The following is a 27,201-nucleotide window of genomic DNA, read 5'->3' as shown; positions in this document are numbered from 1 at the left end:
ATCATAATAGAGGTATGTATGGTATCGTGATACAAGACTAAAAGCACAGCAGAGCTCATTGTACTTCACCATGTGGTTCATGAATGAAGAATGATTGTGTTCTAGAGTTGGTATGAACACATACTCTCCTGGACTCATTTCATTTTTGTCCTTTAACAAAATAGCCCATCCTTAAATGATCATTTGATCTTATTAAGCATTATACAAGTAGTCCATCAGGACCATCCCCTGTATCGTGATCCATATCGTATCAGGACCAGTACATGTATCGTGATCCATATCGTATCAGGACCTGCATATTGTGATCCATATAGTATCAGGACCTGCACATCTGATCCATATCGTATCAGGACATGCATATCGGGATATGTATCGTAGCATGACATGGTGTATCGTTACACCCCTACTGCTAAACAATAGCAACAGCTCTTTCTCCTATTTAGACACATCGTGGGAGTGTTTCAATACTTGTCATGCTTCTTTTGGGCAGTCTGTGAATACCAATCCCAGTCACATGCACGTGTCCGAAAGTAACCCGATGTTCTTGCTGTGCACACTGAGAAGAGCAATGTAAGGTCCATTGCATTCTTTAGAGAGGGGAAGACAGTCTTGATCAAGTGACCTGAATATCGCTGTTCAGGCAAACTAAATACACATTCAACAACGCATGGGATGATATACCGTACACAATGGTATATCTCAATCCCTTTATTGAATTCTGGGTCGAAACGGGACAGGTTTTGATGAGCTGACTGGCAGTCAAACAGTTAAGCAGAAATAAATACATTTGCAATTTCATAACTGGGATTTACAACAACTACAAGCAAAAAAAAAATTATATATAATAAAAGTGAATTCATTTATTGAGTAATTAAATAATCTATTAAGAAGTTAAATCATTAATTTGTCTCCTCCTTAATTCACTGTTGTTCTTGGATATATTAGTTTCGATTATGAAGACATTGTTTTCAAAACAAACTAACACGTTTTTAAACAAATACACTTTTTTTCAGCACTAAAAAAAAAAAAAAAAAAACTAACGTTGGGTATAATCGTTTTCATACACCAGCGGTAATTTGAAGGTTCAGAGCGGGTTTGGAGAACCTTCTGTAGTAGAAAATTTGACTTCTCTAAACTATTGACTATATCCAAATAATATAAGCACAGACCACTGTTTAAGAAACACCCGAGTGACCCGACCCCTACTCCTAATGAAATCAACTGAAGGTTTTATGGTGGGATTCATGTCAGGACCTTAATTTAAAATAATAATAATCATAATAATAATAATAATCATAATAATAATAATAATAATAATAATAATAATAATAATAATAAAGCTGCATTTCATACCTTCAGCCGCCTGATGGCAGCACCTCTCATTCAAACAGCCCCTGCTGTAGATAATTGGGGTCGGAGTTCCAGCGTTCTTCTTCCCTTAGTAACAAAGATGGAGTCGGACGTTTCGTTCATCCCGCAGCTAGTGGAGAGCATTAAAGAGCAAATTAACCATAGCGTTAGCAACAGTTCGGCCTTTCATGCTAGCTCTATAGCTGGGGCCGAGACTAATAAAAACACACACAACACCATTAATTCCCAGAATAAAGGTGAGTTCAGTTACAAAAAGAAAAAAAAACCGAGTTAAAGACAAACAGTAATAGAAAAATAAAGCTGCAAATGTGTTAAGGATATTTGAATCTGCTCGGGGATGGTAAGGACTGTTTTCCTCATGTGATGTAATGGATGACCTCGTTGTAGTTATATAAGTCTTGAAGTGTGCGCCCTGTACGGTCTGGTATAATGTGTGTGTGTGTTTGTTTTGATAGGTAGAGGGTTTTAAGTGTACTACTCCAGGCTGGCATTTTAAGAGACGCAACAACAGATACAAAGGAACAATGAATGCCCCTTAACAAAGTTTAAACGGCAGTTTTTAGATTGAAAAGCTTATGACGACATTTGTTTTCATATTCCTTGAAAATGGAAACAAATCGTTATAGTATAGTTTTATTACTGTTTTGGTTTACATACACGACCTGGCCTTAATCCCCGTGGGTAAATTATTATTATTATTATTATTATTATTATTATTATTATTATTATTATTATTAATAAAAGCGGTGTGGGGAGGGGAAATAGTATTTTAAGAATAACAAATATATATACTATTTATAGATTGGGCCTAGTCTGCGGTAGTCGTAGCCGTCCCTTGGTATTTTATTATTAATTGTATTTATAGATAGCGGTAGGTTTGTCTTAAAAAAGAACACACCAGTCGGTAACAAACAAACCTTAACTGTCAAATACAGTTTGAACATTTTACTTGTGTTAGTATTTTTTTTTCTTAACCTGTTTATTATATTCAATATGGTTTAATAGAAGAAGTAATGTGTGTAAAAACGTGCACACTCAGGTGTGTCCTGCAGCTTTAGCTAATGTGTAATCTACTGTGGGCTCCAGTTTTTCACATCCTATCCGAGTAATCCAGTCCATGTTTTCGTACCGATTCTAAGTATGCTCTGTATGAATCTAGTTAAGAGGAAGGAATCATGTGATTTGTTTATCCCTTTCAGGTAAACTACAGACCCACCTTCCCCCTCATTAAAAGTATCCCAGCTCTTGAGTCGGTAACATCAGTGAAATGGGGCAGATTTGTAGAAATATGTTTTAACGTAACATAAACATTTGAAAGTAAAAAATTTAAACGATGCTGGAAATACCCCTTTGTAGAAGATTTGTTGAAGGTAAATCAAATCGGGGTTTGCACGTCTCATGTTTGTTTCCAGCCCTTAGATTACCTTGGTGTGCAGTATTCATTTTTTAATTGTATTTGTTTGTCGTGGAATCACAGAGCTTTTTTCATAACCAATACAAGGTTCTTTCACAATATTTGTGTGTCTGTGACCGGTGCTGCTGTATCAATTAAAATAAGTGCACAGTGTAAAAATATTGACAATACACTTCATTGTAAATGGTACAGCCGTACACTGCTGTGGAGTGTTGTAGATGTTTCTGGCAAACAAATGCTGTGGAATCTCCATACACAGTTGATTTCTTACACAGACTAGGCTTGCTACTGTTAGCCCCCGCCCCAATCGACGATTAATATCGACGTTTATTAAAGAATTTACCAGGTTTTTTTTCGATCTTTATTTTTAATTCAAGCAGAGAATGGGTGAAATCGACCTTTATACTTTTAAATAATAATAATACTTTTTATGCCGTTGAGAAACGTCTCATTTAGCGAAGCCCCTTTGTCATATTCCACATGCAACATTCTAATTGAAATAACGTTTGGTCACAGCAGAGCGATACCTTGTAAAGAAAAAGATCCTACACCAATGAAGTGTTTTACAGACTTTTATAGCATAAATTTACGAGTAAAAATAATATGTACAGAATAAAACATTAGATAGTTGAACAGAACTAACTTGCATTTATTCTTCGTCCTGCCGTAGAGACGTCAGTCAGGGTATTGTGCACAATACTCATTAAGTGTTTTCCTCTTGTGCCCCTTTTTCAAATCAAACTAGTAACTGTCATCGTATACCTAGCAAAAGCCTACCTACACCTTAACACGCTCATTTCAAAAGTAGACGCTTTGAATGACAGGCGCTTGAGCTGGCCAATGAAAGTGCGCAGTCTGTACAGGTCTTGATGATTGACAGTCATTTTAAACCAGGGGTGTCAAACTCCAGTCCTCGAGGGCCGCAGGGTCTTCTGGTTTTCATTCCAACTTAAGCTCTCAATTAACATAATTGATCTAATTATTATTTCAATTTGACATATTTAATAATTTTCAAGGTATTTTTATAGTTTATGGTTTTAAAAATGCACTTGATTCAAGGTACACAACCTATGAAACATTTTGAGGCCTGCAGAGAAGTGTTAAATGTGTCCAGTTAATCAAATAATTAGACCAATTAAGTAATTGAGAGCTCAGGTGGAACGAAAGCCAGAAGACGCTGCGGCCCTCCAGGAACTGAGTTTGACACCCCTGTTTTAAATGAATGAGAGCATTCTGGCGCTGCTTCAGTCAACAAGATCTGTCAGAACTGGGTGAAATGACAGTGACAGTGAAACTATACAAACAGACCACTGAGATGATTGACAGCGACCTCTAAGCCATTCAGAGTGGAACAGAGACGGGACAGACAGTAAGTATAAAAAATTACACAAACTATAGATGGTTTCTAAATTGTTATTTTTGGTACAAAAATAAAAAAATAGCGAGTGGTTTTACTGACGTTTATCCTATATAAATGTATTTCAGTCGAACAGTCATTTTTTGGGAATTCGACGTTTAACAAGCTTTACCGATTAATATCGAAAAGTAGCAAGCCTATACATGACTTTAAAATAAAAAAACAATACTGAGCTTTTTATGTCTGTTGACATTACTTGTAGTTTTCAAAGATTTTCATTTTAAACAAAAAACAGTTGGCCGATCTGCCTTGAATTTCACTGCAATTTCTATATTGTGATGCTAGTAAACGTGCTTCATTGGCTCAGGGCTTTACATTGCACTGTATGTTACTATTTATCTATTTATTTTCATCCCTTAAACAAACTTTGTTCACAGTATAGGAATTACAAAAGAACAGTGAACAGGTAAACCAGCGGGATCCACCACTACAGTTTTTCACAATTAACAGAATATTTGAAAAGTATGATGACTATCAACAGGAACACAAATCTGTGTATTTTTATTTAAAGAAAGGAATGTGAAGGGAGTCCGCCTTAAAATGCATCTTGGGGACAATTGTCCATTTCTGATTTTGCCTCATGATTCCAGAGCCCTAACCACAGTGTGGAGTAGTGGTTAGGGCTCTGGACTCCTGACCGGAGGGTTGTGGGTTCAATACCAGGTAGGGGACACTGCTGCTGTACCCTTGAGCAAGGTGCTTTACCTAGAGTGCTCCAGTAAAAACCCAACTGTATAAATGGGTAATTGTATGTAAAAAATAATGTGATATCTTGTAACAATTGTAAGCCTGGATAAGGGCGTCTGCTAATAAATAAATAATAACAATTGGAGCAAGAAGCATATCAAATCAGTCTATGGATGTGGTACCAAATAACACTTCATATTTGAAAGACAACAGAAATACTACCATGTTACCTCCTGCACCACAAAACCAGTCTGTAAAACGGTCTCATCTCGTTTCAGTACCCAACTGGGACTGCAGCCGGTTCAGTCTGCAACTGGACATTACACAAAGGTCAAAGTTCACCTCTCTATCATATTCCATATAATTGCCATTATTATTATTTATTTCTTAGCAGACGCCCTTATCCAGGGCGACTTAAAATTGTCACATTATTTTTACATACCCATTTATACAGTTGGGTTTTTACTGGAGCAATCTAGGTAAAGCACCTTGCTCAAGGGTACAGCAGCAGTGTCCCCCAGCTGGGATTGAACCCACAACCCTCCGGTCAAGAGTCCAGAGCCCTAACCACTACTCCACACTGCTGCCTACTGCCATTTATAAATAAATTCACAACCTCCATTATTTTTCTTGATAGTACAATTCATTTGCAGTTCTCCCTAAATCCTGCAAAATATATTCGTGCAGTCTGCTTATAAGAATCACATCTGTCCCGGGTGTTTTGATTCTTATAAGCAGGTGATTCTTAAAAGTGGGCCGATATGATTACTGTGGTGCAGAATCAAACTTAGACTGGGACCAAATAAACACTTTGACAACCTGCTAATTGCATTTAACAAAACTGTATTTAATAGCGTTTTTTTATGAGTAGAAGAAATAAGATACTTACAAAAAAAAAGAAAACGCTATGAAATACAGTTTTGTTAAGTGTGATTAGCGTGTTGTCAAAGTTGTGACTTGGTCCCAGATTTAATATGAGAATAAGCGCTTGTTCCTTGGTACTGCAGTGTGACAGGTTGACCACTAGATGTCACAAGTTCCCGTATCTATGCACGCTCACGAAAACTCCACAGCTGCTTTCCTTAACGAATTATGGACTTTGACGCGTCCCTTTCCCTTGCTGATCATATCTCGGCCATTACACGAACCTGCCGATTCCATTTATTTAACAATCGAAAAATACGCCCCTCCATCTCTTTCTCTGCCACTAAACTCCTGGTTCATGCTCTCATCTTCACCCGCCTTGATTACTGCAATTCCCTCCTCCTTGGCCTTCCCTCCTACGCCTTCACACCATTACAGCAAATTCAAAACGCCTCTGTCCGTATTATATTCAACCTCCCCCGCTCCTCTCATACCTCCCCTCTTCTCCTTCAGCTACACTGGCTCCCTGTTTAATAACGCTGTTTATTTAAATTCCTTACTCTAGTCTATAAATCCCTCCATGGTCTCGCCCCACCCTACCTGGCTGCACTTATCACTTACTATGTTCCCTCCCGTCCCTTATGCTCTCAAACTCTGTTGTCCCTCTCGGTCCCACCCTCGCCCTGTGCCCAATCCCGTTTCCGTTCCTTTTCCCTCTTGGCTCCCCTTTGTTGGAATAAACTCCCACTCAATATAAAACAGTCCCCTACACTACGCAGTTTTAGCTCCTCCCTTAAAACACATCTTTTCACCCTAGCTCATCCCACTGCGTGCCCTAGCCCCTAACCCCTGGTCAGGACCCTGCCTGTTTGCCCAACCCTGCCCTAGCCTCTGTTCTCACTGTAGCAACACTCTCTACTTCCTCATCCTTGCCCAATAAACATACCTTCCTCCTTCAGCCATTTTTTCCTGATTGTACCGTTTAGTTTAAAAATGGTTAAGCGCCTTGGTTAAAGGCGCTATATAAAATAAATAAATAAATAAATAAATGGATAACTGCTTGTTAAAGTTAATGACACCTCGATAGAAATGGCTTAACTGATAGCTTTGTGATGGGGGGGGGGGCGGTATAGAGGCGTAAGGAAGCACAAGTAACAAAAAGAAACCAGAAATCGATTAAGAGAAATTTATAATTTCTACACATTTCTCAAAGAATTTTAGGAAAAATCTTCTGTAGCAAAAGTTTTGCTTTTGTGGATGAGGGAAAAGTTACAAGAAATAGATGTCTACAATTATTTATTTCACAGTTGTTTTTGCAAAACTCCAAAAATGCTAATTAAAAAATATTCATACCCTTTGATGCTATTATAGTATTGTCTACAAGGTGCTCGAAATGTCAATATGATAATGCAGAACCTAATTCTAGAAAATGCTGGATTGTAGGTGAATTCTTAGAGAGTATAAAAGGGTTAGGCATATGGTGATTGCTGCCATTGCCAACAGGTCAATTTGGGGGAAAAAGTAAAGAGCTATCTGAAGACCTTAGGCAGAACATTATTTATTGTCATAAAGCTGGATAAGGATACAAGACCATTTCCAAGCATTTGAGTATCCCAATTTCAAATATGGCTTCTATTATCAGGAAGTACAACACTCCTGGTACTGTCACAACGCTTCCTCGGTCTGGAAGAAAGAAGGTTCTTTCACCAAGAACAAGTAGAAGAATTGTGAGGAAGGTTAATAACAATCCGAGATTGACTGCCAAAGATATTCAAAGTGAATTGGCTGCAAGTGGGACTGGGGTTTCCGTTTCAACCATAGGTGAAGTATTGCATGGTGAAGGTCTCAATGGTTGCAAGCCAAAGAAAAAACGTCACAAGGACAATCGCTTAAAGTTTGCAAAACAACATTTGATGGATGTGAGTTCAGGTCAAGGTTTTGTGAAGTGATCAAACAAAAACCGAGCTATTTGGTCACGCTGGTAGTCATTATGTTTGGAGAAAGTCTGGTGAGGCGTTCAAAGAAAAGAACACCATACCTACTGTCAAGCATGGAGGTGATAATATCCTTCTATGAGGCTGTTTTTCCTCTAATGGCACAGGAAATGTAGTTCCAATACATGGTAAAATGGATTCCATAGCACACCAAAAGATATTGGCCAATCATCTGAAACCCTCCGCTACAAAACCTGGTTTCAAGCACAACTGGACGTTCCACCACAACAACGGTCCAAAGCACACATCAAAATCTACTTCAGAATGGTTAAAGAAGAATAGAATTAAAGTTCTGGAATGGCCTAGTCAAAGTCCCGATCTAAATCCGATTGAGAATCTTTGGTATGAGTTGAAGAAGGCTGTGCACAAGAGAAGTCCACAGAATTTGAATGAACTGGAACAATTTGCGTTGAAGAATGCTCATAAATCACTAAAGAATCATGCCAAAAAGCTAATTGACAAATATTTAATTGTTTAAAAGAGGTTATTATTGCTAAAGTTGCCTCAACTAGCTATTAATTTCATGTTCCTTGTCAGGATATGAATACTTTTGAATGAGCATTTTTGGAATTTTGCTCAAAAAAATTGCTGAAATAATTGTAGACATCTATTTTTTTGTAACTTGTTTTCCTCATCCACAAAAGCAAAACTTTTACTACAGAAGATTTTTCCTAAAAATGTTTTTGAGAAATTTTTAGAAATTATAAATTTCCATTAGGGTATGTAAACTTTTGACTAGTATGTGTGTGTGATATATATATATATATAATAAATTAAACCAGCATTGTCAGCGTTCCAGCTCAAATTGTGTAGATATCCATCTGCTGCTTATGGAAACAAATGTTTTCAACTCCAGGGGTGGAAATAATACTGCATGGCAGTTGGATCCATTTCTGGTTTTACTATGAGTACAGTAAGAGGCACCTGAGCTTGTTACCTATACATTGTGGCTAATCAAGCACATATTTAAACCTGGAATGGGTGAAACTGCTACGCACTAGGAGTCTTGTTTCCATCCCTGTGGCAGATGGAAATGAAGGCATACTGAAATCCAGCTTCAAATGTAGAATTGTAACATCTTCAGGAAAAAGAGGCTATGTTTGATCAGTGTTATCTCTAGCTGTGTGTACTGGGTGCTTTTGGTAACTATTAATGAGCACATGTCTGTTATGGTGCTTTCACTTGAGTTCAGTTATAGTTTTCTGCCATAGTATGTAGGCTTGTTCAGCCGAAGGGTCTTTATAGCAAGTGCCAACTCCAGCTATTAATCTGCTGCTTTGGATCCTTTTTATTTTCTTTTCTGTACTGGTAATGCGCTACTGTTGCACTAGATGGTGCTGTTGCTTGCTAATATGCAGACACTCTGACTCATGTAGCCTACATTGCATAGTACTGTACAGTTATGGCCAATCGTTTTGCATTGCCTAGAATTTTAGGATTGAGAGAATAATAATAATAATAAACTATGTAAACATAATTTAGATGTTTTTATATAGCATCATGTGACCAGGTGATCAGAATTGAACACAATATTCTAGGTGAGGTCTAGAACACAATATTCTAGACCTCACCTAGAATATTGTGTTCAGTTCTGGTCACCTCGTTACAAAAAGGATATTGCTGCTCTAGAAAGAGTGCAAAGACGAGCAACCAGAATTATCCCGGGTTCAAAAGGCATGTTGTATGCAGACAGGCTAAAATCATTGAATCTATTCAGTCTTGAACAAAGAAGACTACGCGGTGATCTGATTCAAACATTAAAAATCATAAAAGGTATAGACAATGTCGACCCAGGGGACTTTTTGACCTGTAAAAAGAAACAAGGACCAGGGGTCACAAATGGAGATTAGATAAAGGGGCATTCAGAAAAGAAAATAGGAGGCACTTTTTTACACAGAGAATTGTGAGGGTCTGGAACCAACTCCCCAGTAATGTTGTTGAAGCTGACATCCTGGGATCCTTCAAGAAGCTGCTTGATGAGATTCTGGGATCAATAAGCTACTAACAACCAAACGAGCAAGATGGGCTGAATAGCCTCCTCTCGTTTGTAAACTTTCTTATGTAATCAAAGAAACTACAAAATGACATCGCAAAAGTCTGTCGGAAGCCTTAATAGTAGTATTTCATGTTGTGTTTTAAAATTTCAGTTTTTCGTTAAGTATATGGAAGACTACAAAGCGGTATGAAATTCAGTATGTTAAGCAGTTCAGCAGGTTTCATTCAACTTCATGAAGCAAAATGAGTTCATTCTGTAGAGTCATGGCCATAGCTGAATATGGCAGGAAACTTATACTGACTAGCTCCCAAACCTTAACACAGAATTGTTTTTTAGTAGTTGATACAAGAAAAAAAAAAAAAAAAAAAAAATATATATATATATATATATATATATATATATATATATATATATATATATATATATATATATATATATATATAATTACACACACACAAGGATAAAATGTGAATCAGTTTTCTCTTTAATGTTCCCTTCATCTGGTCTCCCATTTAGCTGTTTTGCCATGAATCTTTCTAATCACCATGGACACTGAATAACAATAGTCAGTCCAATGTAATGTACAAACAAAATGTCCAAAAAATGTCCATCAATTACTAGTATGAAGGTTTAAAGTGGATATACAATGTTAACTAAAAATAAAACTAAAAAAAAAGTCTTAATATACACAGTTTTTTTGTGACTTAGGACAGACATTGTTTTGTTTAAAGTGACATGTCCAAACCCTTTCCCTGTCCTACAGCATTTAGACCCCAAAATCAATATGTTAAAGTTTATATAGTGAATTTGTCCCATGTGAAATAATGACGTGCTCAGGACAGGCCCATAAGGAGAGGTGCACAATGGATATGCAATACAGGTGAACTGATTGGGGTGACATGGGTGAACCAGGCAGGTGCAGTGCACACAAAGTATGCATTCTGATACATGACTCCTTTAGGGACACAAGGCAGCCGCATGCCAGAGAAGAGCCCTGTCTGGGATATAGGGCTGTCTCGGAGGTTCAGCAAAGTACATGGAGAGCTACATGAGTGCAACTCAATGCATAGAATACATTTTCAGCCCATTGTGGTTGGTGTCTGCTTCCACACATACATCATCGTAGCAGCCACATGTAGCGAGTGACAAGCCTATCACTCGGCTGATACTTTGCTGGGACCTCCGGCGCACCCTTCTGCAACAGGCAGTGGTGCTACAGTTCCTGGGCTCCTGTAGGTACAGTTATGATATCTGAAGTCTCTTTGCTGCCCCATAGGGATCATATTGGCAATCATTATGGAGTGCATGTTTTCCATTCATAGTCTGTTACTCTTTAATCATGCAGGGGTGGAAATAAGACTCCCATTGCATAGCAGTTTGACCCACACGCCTGAGCTTCTTGCATACACACTTTGGTTAATTAAGCTTGTATTAAAACCGGGAATGGTTGAGACACATATGCAATTGGAGTCGTATTTCCATCCCTGCCCACGTCACCCCAGTTTGTTCAGATGGCATATCGAATATTGTATTTCCATGACTTCCCATGTGCTCCTCTGTCTGACCATCTCCATTTCACATGGGGAGTAGGCAAATCCCTATGGCACATTATTATGGTCCTTTAGAAATAGGTAACAGTAATAGGTCAGTGGCAGAAGTTGTGCTCTGTGAGTCTGCAGTGCAGATTGCTTTACAGTTTGTCCATTTTGGTTTCTGTCTGACTGATCTAAACATCTTTTATGAACAAAGGGGATGTCACTTGCCAATTCAGAGTTTTTTGCCTTAGGCAGCCTTATGTATTTTGTCAGGGTGTAGCTAATCTAGCCTGAGGCCACTTATAATTTATGGTAGATCCTTTTTAACCTCCAGACAACTGCTTCAGTGTCGTTCTGTGTCAATTCACACAACAGGTAACACCCTACCCCTGACGATTTACACCAAACTTGGTGCTCAGGGTTATTCCAAGTAAAAAAACAAAATATACATTTTCTGCCTGATTGGGTCAAGGGGTCAAAATTTATAAAGATTGTAATTTTATTGCAAATTGCATGAGGATTAAAAAATATTAAAAACACATTTGGAAAACAAACCAGTAAAGTTACAGCTTAACAATGTTTGACCTTAGACCGTGTGGTGAAACCCCGAAAATAAAAATCCATTCCAAAGAAATCTGAATACTACTCATGTGACGCAACCTGTAAGTAGAGCACGAGTCATACCTCTCAATTGCGCTTTTCTCCTTTGTCCTCTTGTGGAAGCTGAGGTGAGACCTGGGCATTAAACACAGCATAACATGTTCTCAGGGGGTATCCTTTAGTCATCCTCTGGCCAGTGTACCTGCTGTGATTTCCCCACAGGTGCATGCATTTGAAATATATCGCTACGTTCTTCAGAGAGGTTTTCAGCCATTCTGCTCCACAATGTAACTGTATAGATGCAATAAACAAAACTCCCCTATATGAAACTGCGTCTTCTTCCTCAAGTTGGGTTTCATCTGAGCCACACCAGGTGATTGTCAAAGTTTCTGATGCACTAGTAGAGGGAGGAAAAGCTAGGTCTAGGAAATATGGATGAATCTGTATAGACAGTGTGTACCTGTAAAGTGATTAGAGTTATCCAAATAATTCCATAAATCTTACCTGTTTTGATGTCTACATTAGGTTAGGTTAAAGACAGTTTGAAGTTCCCATGCTTATTCTCAGGAAATATGTTACACTTTCATATCCTGGGTCATTTCAAAAGAGTAGGGGGCTGAAAGAATGTCGGGCAATGGGGGAAACAGCTGTTGAAGGGATGGGGACAATTTCTCATTCCAGGTGAAATTACCAAGCAAGTGCAAAACTGAAAACGGGACTTAACAGGTGCCATGTTTTAAAAACACAAATACACGTTTACTTTATCATGTGTTTCTTTCAGAGCAGCACATTTAAGACCTATATAATAAATGGCAGTGGGATTATTGTTTTTTTAGCTACAATCATTTTAATTATCAATCCTGACTTGATCCTTTGTTCTGGGTTTCAGAATTTACCATGATTTTTGTCTGTGCACTCTTCCTAATCCAACAGCTCTAAGCAGGAAAGACTGAGGAAAATGCATTACTTCAGTGATGGTTATACTGCCCATACAAAAAAACAGTACGGCTTCATCCACCTCTGCCACCGTAAACTGGACTTGGCCAAGAGAGGGACATCAATAACCAGCTCTCCTTCCACTGCATAGCCTTCATCTTCGTCTGAAAAAGAGATCATGTTCAGTGCTGAAAACCAAGAACAAAGGTTCACACTACACGTACACAGATTCATCCCTGTTTCCCAGAATTAGCTTTCCCTCCCCGTACTAGTACATCAGAAACTTTGAGAATCTTCTGCGTGGTTTGGCTTTACCCAAAGCTGAGGAAGAAGACACTGTTTCATATAGTGGAGTCTCACTTCAGCTTCCACAATAGATTACAAGTTGTGGGTTTTAAATCCCAGACTGTGTGAAAAGCTCCACTGACAGTTGTAGTGTTTGTTCCATCTGAATAGGATTACACATATTAAACACTGACTGTTATGTTGTCAGATTGCAGATTTTATTTTCTACACCAGATGTGTGTGTGTTTTCATGTTATGCAACTGCGCATGTTACTGAAAACAACAAATGAGTTACTAGTTCTGGCCCAACATTAAAATATGAATGTTTTTTGACACCACAATTGTACTTTTGATAAATGTCTGAAAAGCGATATATTTTTATAATTCCTGACATTAACACCTTACTTGGTAAATGTCGACAATTGCTGGTAAAACTTAAGATTTGCCAGATTCAGACCTGTATATTATATAAGCAGTCCCATGTGTAAAGAACATGATTTTCCTGTTTTAGCAGTTATGTGCTGCTCTGTGGCAGAGCTTGAAATATGGCTAAATACAGTGCTGGCATCTAGTGGACATCTTGTGTACATGATCATGCTTTGTGACTGGTTCAAATGAACCCAATGGTGGGTTTAGTTAGGTGGTCCAAATAGGTGATGGCTTTCTTGATTTAGAATGGGATATCTAAAAGAAATTGACAAGTTAGGAAGGTGAAGATTGAAAACATACATATATATATATATATATATATATATATATATATATATAGTGTGTGTGTGTGTATATATATATATATATATATATATATATATACTGTGTATATATATATATATATATATATATATATATACACACACACATACACATATATACATACATACTGCAGCAACAAAACTTTAACAGGCATTCTTCTTTAAGAATCAGCAGATTTATTTAAAAACAACCTTGCCTTCATATACAGCACGTTAGTACAATAAGCAAATAACGATGTCTTCAAAGAAACTTGAGAAAGGTTATTCAAGGCTGTATTCCATCTGTAGGATCTGATGACACTCTAAAGGACTCTGATATAACTGTCATGGGTTTCATCAAACCTGTGATCTTATTAACAACTATGAGATGTCGCAGCTGCACCTCTAAGTATCTGAACAACACTTTGCGCTGCTTTTCAGGCGGCTACTTTTCAAATCCCTTTTCTTTCATTTTGAAATGATGAAGCTGTGTTAGTTTCTAGTATGTTTCATAACTTTAAGATGTCATGAAATCTGTGAAGGTACGACTGTATAGAGTCGCCCTGAACAGATAAAGGGATTATCTCAAGCACGCATGGCGGTCGTGACATTTCTTGCAGACCCTGGGATTTCTGATTTATCCACTTAGGATAATGTATTGAGTGTTGATTACTTTATGAGAAAGTGCCATTACCTGTCAAGCATCCCAGTAAGGGCTGTTTATGTGAAGGGCAGTGTTGTGACGCACTGCCGTTACAGATTCTGTCCCCTGTCGGCTACATGAGATGAGGTTAAAAGCTCTGTAACCACAAATACAAATGCACCTGGCTCTTTTGCATAGTGGTTAAGACACTCGCTTGCGGGGTCACCAGATCGCACCCAGCCTCCACCCTGTCAAGCTTACTTGTCATTCTTCTACTGATTTCACTGCCAGTATCTCATACATTATTTGAGATGCCAGCTTCATATTTTCAGTCTCCTCAAGGAAAATCTAGTGGCACCCTTTGACCTGTGACGTAAGATGACTGACATGTGGTACTGTGACTTTTTGGTATCCAGATGATAAGTAACGCTTTGAGATACTGGCTTCATACTGGGTGCACATCTGTGTTCTGTGGTTCTCAGGGTCAAGTTTGTTTGTGGGTATCATGCAAGAAAAGTTAAACGTTTATTTTAGAGCTTTTGCCACCAGTTTGAAAACTTTTATATCTTAAGACACCATTTCAGGTAGTGACTTCATATTTACAGGGTCATATAAACACTGTACGCTTCACTGGGGTCTATTCAGCAGATCTGCATACAGCGATCCTTCAAATAACTTAACGGAGCCCTCCCTGGTATTTTAAACATTTCTGTGTCTTTGTAATCAAAATGTTTGTCATTTATGTATTATTTATTTTTTGTTAGTATTGCCAAATGTTCTAGTCATACTCAAGTATCAGTACAATACTTAACTATGTATCATTGTATCCCTTGACCAAGCCAGGGGGGACAGGTTATCCCAACGCTGTCATATAAAGTTCACTAGGAATAGCTTCCAGGTAAAGAGGTGCCAGTTCAGTGGAAAACCAAGCAGCGTGGTACTGGAGGCTTTCGTCAGGATGACGGCATGGCACGGCAACTATTTTTGTTTATTGGCTCTCATATATATCTTTTAACAGAAAAAAATGCAGTTTATTAAACAATCTGCCCTAAATAGTAGCAACTACATGAAGACACAGCTCCAGCAGTTTTCTGCTCATTGGACGTTGCATGTTGACTGTACTGTATTTTGACTGGACTTGCTTCTACCTGAGACTACAGATTGTCCTTGCAGTCTTTTCAAACCCATTAAATGGGATCATTCAAAAGAAGCATATTGTGGAGCTCAGGAGACATCTGTGAGTAAATACATGCCTTCCTGGCTGTGGCTGAACCGTACCCTTTTCTGTAATTATTATTATTATTTCTTTATTTGTATTCAGATGATCAGAATCACAAGGAGCTTTTCAGTGAGCTGTTCACTGACTCGTTCTGCAAGGTGTGTGGAGCTGTGCTACAGTACGAATCACAGCGCATTTCCCACTACAAGGTATGTCAATAAGAATCAGCCTCCCCCTTACCAAACATTATTAGTGAAGACTTTATCCCACTGTGTGACTTTAAACAACTGTGAAATCACTATACTTTAGTATAAATAGTTCTATATTGAATAATTCCTTCTTTTCCCTCCAAACACGACTAATTGATTCACAGTGTATTGTGCAGTACCTCTTTAGGAGTACCTTGTCAATAATTACATTCTTTAGAAATGTGCAGCCATTGTTTTAAACCATTATTTTGTGTTATTAGTAGTAATAGTAGCAGTATTAAGTAGTAGAATTATTATCTTATTATTATGCTGTTATCATTAGCAGTTTACTTTCATGTTCAGTGTAATAAAACTAAATCTTCCAGGTTTGTTATGAAGTGTGATAATTCCACTTTCTATTAAAGGTCCCTTTATTTGTATGTGTAATGTGTGTATCCAGGTGTGCATGTCTACAGGGCAGTGTTTGTGTATGTATATAGAAACAGCTGGCTCGCTTTGTGTATTGCAGGGTAAGAAGCACGCCCAGAAGGTCAAGCTCTTCTTTCAGATGCAGAAAGATAAAGATAAAAACAATGCCAAGAATGAGCAGAACAACTTCCGGGTAAACAAGGTTCATTTTACCTAGAGCTTCCACCAGGAAACGATTTCCTGGGGTCCCTCAACCCCAAATCCGTGACAATCTCAAGGCTTACGACCCTTCATCGATACAGTGACCCTGTGATAACTGCACAGGCATCATAACTAAACACTTCAGACATCTACAGCAAATTTCGATAGAGAGATCAACCTTGAATTATTCAAGTAACAGTGTGACTACACTATAAAACCTGAAGTGATCATGCAGACGTCTTATCTGTTTATTTATCCTTTTCAACCATGTGTGCATTATAAAAAAAGTACATTGCTTCCATTGCTTATTACTGTTTCCTAAAATTTGATAGCTGATTTCGTTAGGTCTTGATTATCAATATTTTAAGTAGGAATGAAAACCAATCAACAGAAATCTTTCAGGTCGCAAGGATTTACGTAGCGTGGGGTCTGTCTCTGTAAACCTTCTCAGTAACGATTGGAGCATCATGCATGTTACAGCCAGTTAGCTTTGCCCGGTACTGACTGGCATTGTAGCAATCTGCTGTGTTTGTTTCCCTTTCAGAATGAGGGTGTTGTGGATAAGAACCGCTTCTGCAGCCTGTGCAACATGGTATTCAGCTCCCTGGTGGTGGCGCAGTCTCACTACGCTGGGAAAGTGCACGCTAAGTATCTGAAGAAGTTCGGAGGCGAGACGCTGGCCACAGCCTTGACCCCACCGGCCGCACAGTCACAAGCAGGTAGCACAAACTGCACGAGTCGTGGAGAGGTGGTCTTAGCACTCCATAGCGTTTAACCTCAGTTAACCAAACAGACCTCGATGTGTACACTTCTTCACTGCTGTCATAGAAAATGGACTGTTCAGCCCTCAGTCTTGGGTATTTCCAGTACAGTGCTGCATTGTATGTTACTTATTTAAAGGTAAAGTGGTTTGTATTAAATGTTATTTTAGGAGGTTTCCAGATTCCGAACGTAATTTAATCAGTTTCTCAGTTGTACAGTAATTTGATTATTCGAACACCCCCTGGTCCCAATTAGTTTATTATGGATGTTTTAAGAATGAAGACAGTCGAAGTGTATATTTGTGTTTATGTTTAGCAAGCACCATGTACAGTTTGCTCAAAAAGTAATGCTAAACTGATATCCAGTGGTATCTCAGAACTACCCGTCACATAGACCCCATTCTCGTCACGCTCTGACAGTGTCGTCTCTTTTTAAGATAACACCCCTAATGAGGCTGCTCCTTCGATGGACCCCCCGATGGTCATGCCCGAGTCAGCGCCTCCAGAGGAGAGGTGCGGGGAGCCAGGTAGCGAGCCTGCCCCCTTGGGAGTGGATCTGAATGACTACAATAAATACTGCAAGCTGTGCTCCGCATCCTTCAACAACCCCCAGATGGCGCAGCAGCACTACAGTGGGAAGAAGCACCTCCGCAACGAGACACGCAGGAAGCTGCTGCAGGACCTGGGCGAGGAGGCTGTGCCTGCTGACAGTGACTCCAACGGTAAGGACGGGCTGGCTGTAGTCAGGGATGAAAACTCTCCTTGCATAACAGTTTGATCCATTCCCGGTTTTACTATGAGATTAAGATGACACACCCGAGCTTGTTAACCGTGCCTAATCAGGCTCATAGTAAAACCAGGAATGGGTGAAACTGTTATGCAATAGGAGTCTTATTTCCATCTCCACTGTAGTGCATTGTAGTGATTGTTTTGTAGAGATTTGTATTATTAAAGCTCATTAGGAATAATACAGGTATTTCCTGTTTTGGAATGTTGATGTATTTTAACATTAGTAATGGCTTGTTTTGCAATGTTCAGTCTTGCACGTCTGCAGCTGCAACACCATCGAGCGCCAAATAATTGCTTTGACCTGTAGTTGCACAGATTGGCTCGGCCAACAGCCATTTTTGAATTTCGCCACACTGTGAAATTATGAGCGCAGCATTCTGTACCATATAAAAAATAAGAATCTATCCACCTCTCTTTCTATTACCTGTTTTTCAGATGTTGGAGTGGGCACCTTTATTTGTCCTATCTGCAGCATTACCCTGAACTCCATAGAAATGTACCAGGCGCATATGCAGGGGAATAAACATCAGGTCAAGTAAGTATTCTGTGATTGAGAAACTGTTATCTTTCCAGGTTTTTCTCAGTTTCACTCACACTCGTCTCCTACTCTTGTTCTTCTGCTAATGACAATGCCGGTATCCTCCTCCTTGTTTCACGCTCTCATTCCATCTTGCCATTTCACGTCCCTTAGACTGTATGCAGGCCTTTATTCACATAATCAGTTAGGCTTCTTGTGTTTCCACAGAGAGACAAAGGTGGCTAACCTCATGAAGAACACCAAGAAGAAGGTCTACGATTCCTTCCAGGATGAGCTGGCTGACTACATTCAGGTTCAGAAAGCCAGGGGGCTTGCCCCAAAGACTTCCAGCAACAAAGGAAGGGAGGGGTTTGAAGACAGTGAGTGTGCGGAGGAGGACGAGGCCAGTAACTTCTCCATGGAAGACACTGGCGGTCCTTGGCAAGAAGAGGCTGGTGAGGAAGGGTACCCCAGCTTCCCAACGCAGGAAAACAACTGGTTCAGGCGAGGCAAATGTGTGGAGGGCGTTCCGGGATTTCCACCAAAGACCCAAAGAAGGTTTAGAAAAGACAATTTTGCAGGAAATGCCATGATTCCCAACTTTGCACCCCAGAACATGCGGTTCAGGCCTGGCCTGTGTGGTAAGGACATGCAGAATCCAGGTTTTCCCCCATTTGGGCAACCTGAGTTCCAAGCCCAACCATGGGGTCCACCTTTTCCACCATCGTGGGAGGGTAACCGATTCAGACAGGGTAAGTTTGAAGGGGAAGCGAAGGGACCTGGCTTTTCATCTAAGAACAGGATGCTCAGGAAGAATATGAGAAGCCACAGATTACAAGCAAAGGCGGCCCCATTGGGTGAGTGCGAGGATGGTTCTGCATTTCCGTCTATGGACTACAGACCAGGTTGTCTTGCTGAACCACGTGGGGCATTCCAAGTGAGTCCCATGTACCCACTCCCACAAGAGAACATCCAGAGTTACCCTTATAGCGCAGATGTGCAGCCTCAGCCAGCAGCCCTCTACAAAGAGGGCAGCCAGGAGCTCTCCAGCCATGACTCTGAGGATGACTATGGGCACGGGACCTCCGAGGATGCGGGCAGCAGCCCGAGCAGGAGGGTGAAGAGGAAGCACAGGAAAGAGAGGCGGACCCAGGAGGATTCAGACAGTGAGGAAGAACGAGCCAGGCACAAGAGGAGGAGAAGACACCAACACACTGGGCCGGGGAAGGAGAGGGAGGAGAAACAGAAAGCAAGGAAGGAGAGGAAGGACAAAGAGGAGAAGGTGGGCGAGATGACCGAGGACAAGCCAGCGAAGGAGGAGAAGGCAAAGCACAAGGGCAAGGAGGGCAAACCGAAACACAAGAAAGACAAGAAGAAGAAAGAGGAATTGGATGGGAGAACTGAGGAAGAGAAGCTCTGGGATGAATCCATAATGGGGTTAATGTAAAGCATCCCCTTGCATCCGTCTCATAAGAGTGCAATCGTTCTACTGTCGAATTGCGTTTGATGGACTTTAACACTTGGCAAAAGACTAATTTAAACCCACATAGATCCTGATCTGTTTATCTGACAAATTATTACCATTATTTTTTTACATTTAATAACAAGTTTAAAAAGCAGATTTTAACAGTAACATTAGAAAGATACTGTGAAATGCTATGAAATAAGCAAAGTTAACGCTGTACTTTACTGCATTTTGGGTAGCAACTTGGTGTGCTGTGTGGCAATGAGCTGAATGTTTCTTTGTTTTTGTTTTTATTAAATAAGCAGATGCAGTACGATATTTGAATATCACTAAAGAAACTTGTTTTTTTTTTAATCAAATTTCAAGGTCTGGATGCAGTAAAATATTGTCATTGTTAATGATTTTAAATTCACAGATGGGGTGGTTCAACCAGGTCCCATTGTGTTCTAGACATGTTTTTAGTTTTGTATTTATTTATTTTGACTCTACACCCTGGTGAGTACAGGAGCCTAGCAGTGAAAGGCCAGGATTGTGGCCCCCAGCAACACATCGCACAAGCGCACAGGCCGGTACGCAGCCTCTGTTATCAACAGCGCCCTCCTGTGGCATTTGGTGCTTTCAAGCATAGACACTTTAATCTGACCCTAGTGCAACAGTTGAGAGTACATTTGTACCCCAGCATTTATATTGTGAACACTACTTTTACTTGAGAGACTGGCCTATTGACCAGTGTTTAAATATACAGTACAGTTTAAAATCCTACAACATTTTTTTTCAGAGACAGAGACAGAAAAGAGAGACAGAGGCAGAGAGAGAAAGCAGACAGACAGGCAGAGAGAGGACTGGTTTCAGTTGTGTCTGCAGTCCATGACTTTTTCAATTTTTTTAAGTGTCAACGTAAATGTATTGCTGCTGGACTTCATCCAGGAGACAGGATGAAGGTTAAGGGCCCAGTTGCTTTCTGAATCCTGGTTCAGTTTTCCCAGAACCGTCCCCTCTCAGACCTGAGCATATTGTATATGTCTGAAAGGGGGAGGGGAATCATAAGTATTTATAATTAAGTATTGGAAAACTGAAGGGCATTCAGCCTAGAATGAAATATGTCTTACCTCGTATGATGAACTCCACGCACCGGGTGAACTCCCACTCTCCCTGTTGCTTGGGTCAGGATGAAAACCAAGCGGTTCCAGGGAGAAACGGAGCACCATGTCCAAACATACCAGTGACAGCAGGGAGAAAGATGTGCCTTGTATACAGCGGCGGCCTTTACTGAAATTCCAGCAGTGACTGCGCAACCAACTCCTGCACAGGTAGCGATGCCAACAGTAACCAAAGATCTTTTCTTCAGTGACTGCAGGAGTTTAGAGAGCTCAAGGCAGATTCTGCCTCCCCCATGTAGACCGGGCAGCGGTTTCTGATACCACAACAGCATGGCGTGCACAGGAGCAGAATTGCTCTGCAGACGCACACAGCCTGGGAGACGATGACGTCATGGACTCTGGCCCAGATGAAGACGCATCAGTTGCTGGAGACGGTACTGAACCTGTGTATACAAATGCTAATGTTTTAAAAAGGATTTCATTGTCCCTCAACATTACTACCCAGACGAGTACTGAAGAGGACAATTTCCTAAGCATCATTTATGCAAAGGATAGGAAAGCCTTTGAAGGTTTCCCCTTCCATGAGGTAGTGTGGAGGCCCTTTGAGGCTATGTAGGGTATGCCAGCGTTTGCTGCACTGCATCTTCCCAGAACAGACAAATTCTACAGGGTTCATAAAAATAATATTACCTTAAATTGCCAAAAGTGGACACTATCATGGCAATACCTGCCACGGGTGCATCATACAGATCGGTTCTAGATCGGGGAGACGGAAAGGTTGATACTTTCTTGGAGAGGCTACTCCACCTCCACTTGCAGTATGTGTATCAATAATTATCAAATACATACTACCAAATGCCAACACAAGCTATGGAGCCAGCTGTCTGCTTCCTTACAGACCCCTACCCCGGAGAACATCAAACTGGTCATGCATATTGCTGAAGAGGGAAAAAATGCTGTAAAAATCCAGCTACAGGCAGCATGCGATAGCATTGACACCATTGCTAGGGCTGTGGCGAATGCTGTCTCTGCAAGACGTTGTCTGCATCCTTAACCCCTGTCAAAGGTCAAAAGTACTCAAGCTACCCTTTCAAGGGGACCTACTATTTGGCACTGGCCTCACGGACTCCCTGGCACAGATGAAGGAGGCAAGACAGGCCATCAGGTCCTGCTCAACAGCCGGGAGAGGTGCATCCTTCAATAAGGCATATTTCAACAGACATAGACAAAGGTTTAGATAGCAGCCAAACCAATCTTCCTTCGGAGGACAAAACCAGTTTCAACGGAGCCAAGGTTTCAGGCCATACGGATCCTCTCAGGCTATAATAAAGGTAGGCCATCTAAAGGGGTTAACCACCTAAGGCCCCCAAGGAAACAGATCATTCCTCAATGGAGCCTCGATCTAGTACTGGATAAACTCATGGGACCACCATCTGAGCCCATGGCGACATGCAATGAGAATTTCCTGACATGGAAAACAGCGTTCCTAGTCGCAGTGATGTCAGCAAGAAGGGTAAGTGTGGTCCAGTGGTTAAAGAAAAGGGCTTGTAACCAGGAGGTCCCTGGTTCAAATCCCACCTCAGCCACTGACTCATTGTGTGACCCAGAGCAAGTCACTTAACCTCCTTGTGCTCCGTCTTTCAGGTGAGACGTAATTGTAAGTGACTCTGCAGCTGATGCGTAGTTCACACACCCTAGTCTCTGTAAGTCGCCTTGGATAAAGGCGTCCACTAAATAAATAATAAGTGAGCTTCAAGCACCAGTGATTGATGCACCCTACTTCCAGTCATTCAGGGGCAAGATTGTCTGTAGGCCAAATCCCCAGTTCCTACCTAAGGTGGTAACAAGTATTCATATCAACCAGGTCATGACTTTTCATGATTTTTACCCAAAACCATATAAATCAGAAGAGGAGGCTAGACGCCACCTAATTGATGTACGGAGAACACTGAATTTCTATATTCACAGAACTATCAATAAGAGAACATCAGGGCAGCTTTTTGTGTCTTAACTCTCAAACTCAGGGCAAACCTGTGTCAAAACAGACCATTTCTAGGTGGATTACATCTTGTATCGAGTTTTGTTATAAACGTGATAAAAAAAAAAAAAAAAAAACCTGTTCCAGGACCTATCCAAGCACACTCGGTAAGAGGAGTGGCTACTACTGGGGCAAAATTAAAATCCATCCCAATCCAGGACATCTGCAATGCTGCTACCTGGGCCTCTTTCAAGACCTTTATAAAACATTACAATTTAACTGTGTCTTGCTCTCAGCCCACCTTTACTCACTCTGTGGTGGCTGTGGCTTCTTGCACTAATATCTGACCTACCACTCTATCTACTGCCTTTGGTGCAGTTCACTCTGTGTGGAGTTCATCATACAAGGTAAGAAAACGAGTATTACCTGTAACCTATTTATTGAAGTAATTGTTTGGAAATTTGGACAACAATACCAAGGGATGTGGGAGGTTTTATAAAGGAGGGACACTGACTTTGGTGCCAAAAACTATTATATCAGGGATCTCTGGGAAAGAGATCATTTGGTTTTTCTCCTGACCCGAGCAACATGGAGACTGGGAGTTCACTCTGTGTGTAGAGTTTATCATTCTATGAAGAAACCATATTACAGGTAATCTTCAATCTTCTTACTGTACACAGTAGAAGCATTACAGGCTACAATTAAGTATATTTATGTACACTGTAAATTATTTTGTAAAGTTGAAGTAATTCAGTTGATACACTTTTGTAGTAAGAGTCATTTACAAGTTACCCATTTTTATTTTGCTCAAATTGATACTTTGCTTTTTGCAGGTCTCTTTGACAGTTGTATTTGATTAAACATACTTTTGTTTACGGATAAGATAAACTGGAAATGACTATTCTGTTCTAATGTGGTGTTAGCTGTTTGTAGTGACTCTTAAGGGGAGTGGAGATGCCTAGCATGACCAGAGCTTGTTACCTATACACCTATCCATTGAAGATATATGTAAGCGCAAGGCGTGGGGACCAAGATGTTTGTAAATCTCTTTTATTATTATACACCAGCAAGATAACATTAATACAAGAGCACATTAAAGACTTTGTAATAGCATTTCTAATAGATTTTCACTTTTTACTTTCTCTTCAGTTCTTTCCTAAAATAGTCCAGCATACAAGCCCATGGCCTTATCATGCATATAAGCAAACTCCCGTTGCATAACAGCATGCTCCTGTTTGCACGATTATACGGTAGGTATAAAACCAGCAGGAACACAAGAACATCAGGCTCTTTCAGCAGTGCCCTGGTTTGTGCCAGCAGTAAGCTAATGGCACATGCACCGATAGAAGAACAGTAAGGAAAGGAAGGTGGGTGGAGTACTGCCATCTTGTCTCTGTCTGAATGTGTGTGGGATGGAGGTACCACCACTGACAATTATAAACTAAACAACCCTTTCAGTTACTCTGCATTACAAGCGGTCGTTCCAAATTCCTTAAAACGACCAACAAAATTCCAGACTCCAGTTTCATGTATGTGTCTGTATCTGTGTGCACTGTATGTATGTGTCTGTCACTGAGTGAATGAGTTAACCAAGATGTTATCTCAAGTCAAAGGCAGAAGCGCAGACCACACACGTGAACCCCCTCACTCCGGTTTCTCTCGACAGCCTCCCAGCTGTTCATGTGGTGAGGGTGCTATATAGGCCACGGCATGCATGCCACTTGTGTGTGCGAAGTCCTTTGTTTTTACAGCTCTGGGTTAAACCATGTCTGAATTAAGTGGGCTTTTAATGTGCTTGCGGAAATGACTTAAACTCCTGCCTGTCTGCTTTAAGAACCTGGCTTATTATTTATTGGGGAGGAGATGAGGATGTCATTTTGTGAATGTGAACAGACCTGAACAATCTGATTTGCTGAACCATTCCACCTTCCTTTTCTGCAATGTGTTCCTCTTGTTTGGTCAAACAGCCCAGTCTGCTCAATAAGCCATTCCACAAATCTGTTCTTGTTGACATGGCTCTGCGTTTCACTGGGGAGGTCATATATAACCTCTTGGATGGCGAGAGAGCTGGTCCAAGCAAGCACATCCACATTTAGTGTACATGCATGATGCACGGTACATCCATAGATTATGTAAAGTATTTTGTATATTTGGTTTAGAACTTTTTAGGAAGTTGTGACGGATGGCTTTGTGGATGACGTCAGGCCAGTAAATGAATGAAAATCAACAGCAGATTGGGGTATGAATGTGCTGTTTGCGCGGTTTAATGAATAAATAAAAAGTTTAAACAAAACAGAATAAAGCTTATACAAAACAAAAGGCACGTTGGCCATTACAAACAGATAAAACAAGTATTGTGCTGGTTTAAAGCCAGCATGAGTAGCAATAGCTTCTATTTGTTTCTAGTTCTTACTGTCTTGCTTTGTCGTTCCACCTCTGAACACTCTACCCCTTTCTTACCCATGATCACCCTGTAGCAATTCCCATGCTACATAATGTGTGTGTTAGTCTCACCCACCTGTCCCTTTAATTAGGGTCAGTAGCCTGGCCAGGTTAAAACTTCATTTCCCATAGTTCCTTGCAACCACCCTCTGTTCATCCTCTCTCCCCATTGGCTCATTCAGATTTCCACCCCTCCAATCTCAGAGCTCCTTAGTAGCCAGCACTTGTATTAAAGCTGGCTAATCAGGCCTGAGGAAGACTCCCTTTCTCAGAGGAATCCATTTAACTACAGCATTTTCTTGACTTAAATTTCAGTGAATCCATTAACATCCTTAGATAATTCCAGTGCATCCGTTCATTTTCTTTTGTCGCTGCGCTTTGTCTAAACTGCTCTTTTTGTTTTCACTGTTACTTGTTTAAGTTTAGCTGTTTTTCTAGGTCTGTTTAGTGTTTGTTGTTTTATGTGTGACAGCCTCCATTTTTTCCTGATCCTCCTGATTTTTTCCAAACAACTCTTCCCCATTCAACTCAACACTACTGGACAGTCTCAACATTTTCAACGTACTCAATGTTTTCAACCTTCTACAATCACCATCATTTCGGGACACTTTGCTGGACTGCCTTATTTGTGGGTGAGATCATTTCTTTTTTGTTTGGATTTTTTCTACTTTAATTTGATACTTTGTGGCCTGTATTTTTTGTTATTTTGTTACTTTGTATGGATTTCAATTACCCTGCTATTACTGGACTTGTTGGGCCTACCTGTCATTTTTCCACCATTGCCATAGAGACTGTTAAATGTAATTGTTTCCACAAGTCACTGTTTTTTCATCTGTATCTATTTATTTATCCTTGGTCTTTATCTGTGTGTGTTGTGTTTGTGAGTGTGGGTTTATTGGAGACCCTCCGGACACCATTCATTTCTATTTGGTGATACTGTTTAGCCTTCTGTTTGTCCCTACATACTTATCTGTACCATCTTATTTCTTACCTGTTTCTTACAATTATTTGAATTCCTTTCCTATCATTATTCATTTCATTTATTTGTTCATTGTTTCATTTGTTGACATTATTGTTCACAATAATAAACCGATTGTTCTTGAAATTGACACCTCTGACGTCCCTGCTTTTGCTGTCTGTCACTCTTGCTGACTTATTTAGCTATAGGAATAGGGCCAGTAGTATCTCCTTAGGGAGGACAGTGCAACTGCTTCTCAGTTGTGCAGAGTGATCGTTACAACCCTATTTATTATTATTTATTTATTTCTTAGCAGACACCCGTATCCAGGCTGACTTACAATTGTTACAAGATATCACATTATTTTTACATACAATTACCCATTTATGCAGTTGTGTTTTTACTGGAGCAATCTAAGTAAAGTACCTTGCTCAAGGGTACAGCAGCAGTGTCCCCCACCTGGGATTGAACCCACAACCCTCCGGTCAAGAGTCCAGAGCCCTAACCACTCCTCCACACTGCTGCCCTTTTGATACACCTGTGGCTGGAGCCTTAATCATTTATTCAATTCACAGCTCCAGCCACATTCCCACACAGCAATTATCTGTGGTCTATTCATTATGTATAGGATTAACCCTCTTAAACCTGTTGTCATGTACCATTATGGAAACTCCTCCGGCG

The 27,201-nt window shown here is 40.2% G+C and overlaps 1 protein-coding gene across 1 annotated transcript; it reads left to right on the top strand.

Annotated features, from left to right (window-relative positions):
* The first annotated feature begins 1,416 nt into the window (after positions 1–1,416).
* LOC117404029 (zinc finger matrin-type protein 1-like) lies at positions 1,417–25,006 on the top strand. Its single transcript, XM_034006660.3, has 7 exons — positions 1,417–1,607; positions 15,795–15,901; positions 16,410–16,502; positions 17,055–17,229; positions 17,709–17,993; positions 18,496–18,595; positions 18,806–25,006. Exons 1-7 carry the CDS (start codon positions 1,451–1,453, stop codon positions 20,022–20,024), a joined length of 2,136 nt encoding a protein of 711 aa, XP_033862551.3. The 5' UTR covers positions 1,417–1,450; the 3' UTR covers positions 20,025–25,006.
* The last annotated feature ends 2,195 nt before the right edge of the window (positions 25,007–27,201 follow it).

Source organism: Acipenser ruthenus, chromosome 1 (genome assembly GCF_902713425.1).
Source record: "Acipenser ruthenus chromosome 1, fAciRut3.2 maternal haplotype, whole genome shotgun sequence".
NCBI lineage: Eukaryota > Metazoa > Chordata > Actinopteri > Acipenseriformes > Acipenseridae > Acipenser > Acipenser ruthenus.
The sequence above is the reverse complement of the archived record's forward strand: the minus strand, read 5'-3'. Positions and strand labels throughout refer to the sequence as shown.